The following is a 6,530-nucleotide window of genomic DNA, read 5'->3' as shown; positions in this document are numbered from 1 at the left end:
AAAACAAACAAAAATCCCGCAAATTGAAAAGACCCTAAAAAAAAATCTAGACAACGAAATACAAAATAAAATTTAAAAAACAAAACAACATATGAAATAAAACGAAATAAAAATTAAAAGTGAAACAAAATATAATGGAAATAAAACTTAAAATAAGAATTAAATGAATTAAATTTTTTTTAAATGCCACTCACCGGCCCCTGCTCCAGCTCTTCTGCTTGGCCATTCAGGGAGCCCTCCAGGGGGTGGCCAACCCGGGTCCTCTGGGTCCCTGTGCAGCTACAACCTCCAGTGCCTCCTCCGCCCAAAGCCTCCCGCCCTTGCTTCCTTCCAGAGATCCCACCCAACCACTCAGGACCACCATATGGCTCTTCAATTTTTTTTAATGATCCTATGTACAGTATTGCACGTGGCTTCACGACTCTGTGGCATTGGAAGCCCCCTGCCCACACGCTCCCTTCCCACTCCACCAGCTCCCTCCCTCCCACGCCTGGGGGGCCTAACCCTCCCATTTTATTATTATAATTCTTTGTATTATTGCTGCCTTTTTTTTTTTTTAAACCTGGGGCCAGGTACCCAGCAGGTGCACAGTTGCTCCCACCTGAGGCCAGGTTAGAGGCCCAGTGGGGTTCCCAAGGGACGGTGGCGAAGCACCTTGAGCCAGGTCAGAGGCCCAGGGCCTCGGCATGCTTCCGGGCCTTGAGCCTGAGGTCAGCGATGCTGCAGCTCTTGCTGCTGCTCTTGGCGGCGGCAGCAGCCACCACTGCAGCTGCAGAAGCGGACTCAGCGGCTAGCGAGGCGATGGGCAGGCCGAAGGGCGGGGGCGGGAACATCAGGTAGGGCGCGTGGGCCGCCAGGTGCGGATGCAGGTGTGGGTGAGCGTGGGCCACGCCCTCCAGCTGTAGCTGAGCCTGGACCTGCAGCGCCGGAGAAGAAGAGGTCAGCTGAGAAGAGGGTGCCTTGCAGAATGAGGGGGCAGGAGTTCACCAGGGGATCCTAGGGCTCCCGGTGCAGTCTGCAGTCTCAAGGCGTTCCTGTCTCTGCTGCCTCCATTGGCAACACACTTGTCAATCATTCCAGAGCACACTTGCGAAAAAGATACATAGCTGCCTTAGGCGGCGGGTAGCTGATGGTATGGGAGAGGCCACCCTTGATACCTGAGGGGAATTTTATGATGACCAACACCACGTCGCTGCTGCTGCTGCTGGAAGATCTCCCTACCTCCTCGAAGCCCCCCTCCAAGAGGAAAAAAAAAATAAAAGACCCCGGGCACCACCAGGCTGTTTACCTGCTGGAAAGGCATGCGCAGGGCGCTCATGTTGACGTATGGTGCCACTCGGCAGGCATCCAGGGGGTTAGCTGTACCCAGAATCACTCCTGCTGGGACAGAATACACAAACAGCGGCACTGGGTTAGGGTCTCTCTCTCTCTCTCTTTCTCTCTCTCTCTCTGCCCCTTACTCCACCCTTTTCTCCCCCACCCTGAAGGGCACGGTTTCATCAGCTTTCTGGAAACTCTGCTTCTCAGCAGGTCCCCCACTCCAGGTGGTGTGGCCTTGTCAGTACGCGTGTACACACACACACACACACACACACACACTCCACAGAATCTGACCTTTGTGCAGTTGGTTCTCCTGTTTCCGGCACTTGGCTCTGCGGTTCTGGAACCAGACCTGTTTTTGCGCACATTGGGGAGGGACGGGTAAGGAGGAAACAGCCGTGGGTGGGCCGATCCAAGACAGAAATCACCACCCCCAACCCACCAGGGATGCTTCTGGGACTCTGGGTTTCTGGTACCCTGGTCTGTGTGTGTGTATTGGTACAGAGTAACGTCTAGAACTTTATGTAAGTTTCTTTCTGAAACTTCACAAAACTTTCTGGAATTTTCCATGTGCCCTGGGTAGTTTCCCACTTTGCGAGGGCACAGCTAGACTGGGAACACAGAACTGGGACGCCTCCTCCAGTTTCTGACTTGCTTCCCGCTACCAGCATCCTAGACAGAGTGGGGATTTCTGGGATGACACAGGAGGAGGTTTCTCCCTCCCTGTACCTTCTGCCAAAATTCATCCAGGTTGCCTTCTTACACAGCCACAACTCAGTCCAACTCACTGTAGTCTCTCCCCAGGAGCCTGAGCCTGTAGGAGGCACACACACACACTCACACACACACACACAATGTTTGATCCCTTCCAATTAGCCTCCAATGCGGTTAAGTGGATTGGTCTACACTTCGTAGCAGACACTCGTTTGTTCATTAACAGGGCCGCCGGGAGTTAATGCGATTTGCTGCGTGATGTCCATTAGTGAAAGTGAGCAGTGACATTTAATTCCAGCCACAGCAAACTTGTCGGGAAAATTCAATTACCGCCCCGAGGATTTTGGTTTTTTTTCCTCTTCTCATAACTTCCCATTAGCAGGGCCCCGCGGGATCAGGGAGGAGGAGGGAGAACTCCAACAAAATATAAAAACAAGAAACAAAATAAAATAATAATGAAAACCCAGGCAGGCTCGTGAAGGAACAATTCGTGCAGAGAGGGAAAGATAAGGCGGAACTTATTGAGGAGGAGGCATTTTTTTATGGCCCTCTTAAGTACATGAAAAATCTGCGGTATGAATAGCGATTACAGCATTTGCAGGAATGATACAAAGTATCCATTCTCCACCGAAATTGGGTCATCCTCAGCACATGTGAATGATACAAAGTATCCAATCTGTCCATTGCTCTCATTCTCGGGACCCAGGAATGATGCAAAGTATCCCTGCTCCAGGATTGTGTCATGCTGAGCACAGGCATCCGAGACAAGGCATGCTTCCCACCACGGCTGTCTCCTTTCCTCGCCAGAACGGCTGCCTCCTCCTCGCCCATTTCTCCGGAGCTGGGGAAGGGGAAGGGCCGTGAGGGTAGAGAGAAGGAAGCGGACCGCAGCACTTAGCACCGTCCTGCCTGGGTATCTCTTCCCTCCTCTATGGGTCCTGTGTCCTTTAGGGGATGTAGATTGATTTATTGGATTTTTTTTATTGTTGTCCTCTATTCTCCGCCTTCGCCTTTTCCTCATACCCTAGCTTGCTCTAGCGCTGTCAGGTGATAAGGACCCGTACTTCCACTGACTGTTAGCTTCCCCTAGGGGTCTTGAGTTACCTACCTACAGGACTGTGTACTTCCCTCCCCACCTGCCTACCACCTTCCCCGTCTCCCTCCCTCACCTGTTTCACCTTCACGCTTGATGCACCTGTCTCACCCATCCCTGGCTCGCACACCTGTACGCGGGCCTCTGAGAGCCCAAGGCGCTGGCTGAGCTCCTCGCGCATGAAGGCGTCGGGGTAGTGAGTCTCATCAAACAGGCGCTCCAGCTCTCCAAGCTGCTCCAGGGTGAAGTTGGTCCTGCTACGCCGCTGTTTCAGCCGCGCTGGACCCTCCTCAGCCTCCTCTGCCTTCGTCCCAGAGCGCGGCTGCCGGCCTGGGGAGGAAAGGCGGGGGGAGGCTGAACTGCATCTGAAAGACTTGCCATCCGCATACCTAAAGTGCGCTGTTAGGTCGCGGGAAGGAGGACAGGGGTGGGACTTGCTCCGGCCACTTCCAAACCTGTCTATCACATTAACTGATTGATTACTCCCTCCAACCAACCTGGATCGATTGTCTTACTTATGGCAAACGGAAATCCTGGGGAACCCCGCCCCTGCCCTGAGACTGCCCGCACCTCACGAAAATTATTTTTTAAAATAAGATATGATAAATTAAAAAGTTGGAACTCGATCCCGGAGAATGCTCTGGCTCAGGAGGCCGGTTTGACCGACGGCTGAGTGGGGTGTTGGGGGGCGGGCAGGGCTGTCCTGTCCTATCCGACAGGCAAGCGCGTGCGGGCACCTAGCCCACACTTGTCTGATGTTAGAGTTCTCCGACAGCATTACCAGCTGCCCAACACGGTTGAGTGTTTCCACATCCCCCCCCCCTCACCGCGGAACCCCCCTCAAGAGGGGTGGACGAGAGCCAGCAGAGAAGCCTTCGGATCCCCTCTCCTGCTTTTTTCACTTCTCCAGGTTGGTTCCCTAGGTGGTTGGATTGATAGCCTGGGGCAATTGATTGAAGGTTGATTGGGAGGTGGTGCGGTGGGTGAGTGGCTGGTCCCCCTAGGAACAGGCTAGCAGCGATGGGGGGGGCTGGCGACTTGGGCTGGGTCTCCCGGGTGAGGTGGGGAGGGGTACTCCTACCTTCAGCTGCGTCCTCCTCGTCATCGTCAGGGTGGTGATCTCCGGGGTCCTGGGCCGCATGGGGGGCGGGGCCGGAGTCTTCCACCTGTCTGGGGTCGGTGGTCGTAGTGGTTGCTGCGGCGGGCAGAAGAGTGCGGAAACAAGAGCCACTGCCGCCTTGGTGGTGGGTGCGTCCGCCCACGCCAGCTTTGCAACATTGCAGCGAGTTACTCTGGAATTGGCTGCAAGGTTGGGATTTGGCCTCGAAGGACTTAGAGACGAAGGCTCGCAGCTCCTCCATGGCCTCCCACAGCTCTCGGGGTACACAAAAATAGATAGGACACCCCCAAATGGCTCAATACACTCCCAAATTTGGGGGGGCTAAGGAGTCTCCAAGGAGGGGTTCTCAGGCTGCTGCAGCTGCTCCAGCCGTAACTCCTGAAGTTCAGGCTACCCCCAATTTTTTAGGGGCGCGCCGTCTCCCCCAGGAGCTGATGCTGGCGGTGGCTTTTTCAGGCAGTGCACAGGGGTGTTGAGACACGTTGCAGCTCTCGCTCAGCTGCATTTATACCGAGCGCGCCTCTCTCTCTCTCTCTCTCTCTCTCTCTCTCTCTCTCGCTTTCTCTCTCTCTCTCTCTCTCACGCTTACGCTCTGTCTGGAACAATTAAGGCGCTGGGCTCGTGGGCTGCAGGGGGAGGGGAAAGGGGGTCCTAGGAAAAAGGCGGATTTTTTTAAATGGGGGGCGGTTGGATGTGCAACAACTGGATAGGTGGAGGAAGACAGGGAGAAGGAAAAAGGAAGTGAAGAGGATGGCTGTCTTCAGTGGCGTCTACAGGAATTCACCAGAAGCCGCTCCGGGGCACCTGAGCCCTAGCAGAGATTCTCCCAGGCTTTTCTTTCATTTTGTTTGTAAACTTGGCTTTCTAGAGATTCCCTGGTCTCTGCAACAGAGATGGATACTTTATAGCAATTTTGCGTTGAAGAGATTGAAATTTTGTAGCCATTTGCACCAAAAAGAACTGATACTTTCCTTTAAATTGCGCAAAAAATGATACTTTGTAGCAATTTTGTAGAAACTAGATTGTTACTCTATAGCGATTTTACACAAGGAGAATCATAACAATTTCACATGAAAAAAAGCTCATGCCTTGTGATTCTGCTCGAGAGATTGAGACTTCGTAGGGATTTTTCCACGAAAGAGATCGATGTTTTGTGAGGAATTTATGAGAACAGATTGATATTCTGTAGCGATTTTTCATGAGGAGATTGATACTGAGCAACATTTGCACTAAAGAGACTGATGCATTATTGCAATTTTCATGGAAGCTATGGAAAGATTGTAAAAACTTGCCCAAAACGATTGATACGTGGTAGCAAGTTTGCATGCAAGATTGACAGTTTGTAGGGAATTACATGAAAGGGATTAATATTTTGTAGCAATTTTGCACGAGGACATTGACTATTACACTTTGTGTTAGATTGGTAATTTGTAGCCATTTTGCACAAAAAAAAAGATGAACACTGTTGTAATTTGCTCAAAAGAGATTGATACATCGTAGCTGTTCTTTTACCATGAGGAAATTTGTGCTTTGTAGCGGTTTTGCAAAACAGAGAGAGAGAGAGACTGACACCTTGTAGCAATTTTGCATGAAAGAAATTCATACTCTATAGCGAATTTCATGAGGATATTGAGGCTTTGTTACAATTTACAGGAAAAAGATGGAGAGTTTGTAAGACTGCATGAAAGAGATTAGTTCCTTGTAACAGTTTTGCAAAAAGATTTACTTGGAAGCAATCAATTAATTGCAGCAATTTTCATGAGGAGATTGAATGAAATTGATTATTTGCATGAGAGTAACGGACAATTTGCAAGAATTTGCACAAATGCAATTGATACTGTGTAGCAGTTTTACACGAACGAGATCCACCACTTGTAGCAATTTGCATGAAAGAGGTTGATATTTCTAACTATTTTGCATGAGGAGATTGATAGCTTGTACCAATTTTGTATGAAAGAGATTGACACTGTAGTGATTTCGCACAAGGGATTGATGCCTTTTACTGATTTTCTGCAGAAGAGGTTGATATTTTGCACCAATTTGCATGAGATTGATATTTTGTAGCAATTTCAATGCGAAAGAGATGCACAATTTAAAACTACTTGCATGAAAGCCATTGATACTTTGTGTGATTTTGCATAAGATTGAAACTGTGTATCCATTTGTATAAAATTTATTGATGCTTTGTGGCGATTTTGTGCAAAAAACCTGACACTTTGTAGTGATTTGCAGTAAAGACATTCATATATTGAGTTGATTTCCATAGGAGATTGATACTTTGTA

At 49.9% G+C, this 6,530-nt stretch overlaps 1 protein-coding gene across 1 annotated transcript; it reads right to left on the bottom strand.

Moving 5' to 3' along the window:
* Positions 1-535: 535 nt before the first annotated feature.
* LOC101531944 (short stature homeobox protein 2-like) lies at positions 536-4,488 on the bottom strand. Its single transcript, XM_004599039.2, has 5 exons — positions 4,209-4,488; positions 3,258-3,457; positions 1,615-1,672; positions 1,289-1,377; positions 536-917 (listed from the first exon to the last, which is right to left on the bottom strand). Exons 1-5 carry the CDS (start codon positions 4,486-4,488, stop codon positions 666-668), a joined length of 879 nt encoding a protein of 292 aa, XP_004599096.1. The 3' UTR covers positions 536-665.
* Positions 4,489-6,530: the final 2,042 nt, after the last annotated feature.

Source organism: Ochotona princeps, chromosome 9 (genome assembly GCF_030435755.1).
Source record: "Ochotona princeps isolate mOchPri1 chromosome 9, mOchPri1.hap1, whole genome shotgun sequence".
Lineage (NCBI taxonomy): Eukaryota > Metazoa > Chordata > Mammalia > Lagomorpha > Ochotonidae > Ochotona > Ochotona princeps.
This window is presented reverse-complemented; position numbering and strand designations above follow the sequence as displayed.

Excerpts from the sequence above, each read along its gene's own strand:
- LOC101531944 (XM_004599039.2), bottom strand. The coding sequence starts at position 4,488 with ATGGAGGAGCTGCGAGCCTTCGTCTCTAAGTCCTTCGAGGCCAAATCC. Across the intron at positions 1,673-3,257 it reads TCTCAGAGGCCCGCGTACAG|GTCTGGTTCCAGAACCGCAG; the intron begins GTGTGCGAGCCA and ends GCGCAAAAACAG. Across the intron at positions 1,378-1,614 it reads GGAGAACCAACTGCACAAAG|GAGTGATTCTGGGTACAGCT; the intron begins GTCAGATTCTGT and ends CTGTCCCAGCAG.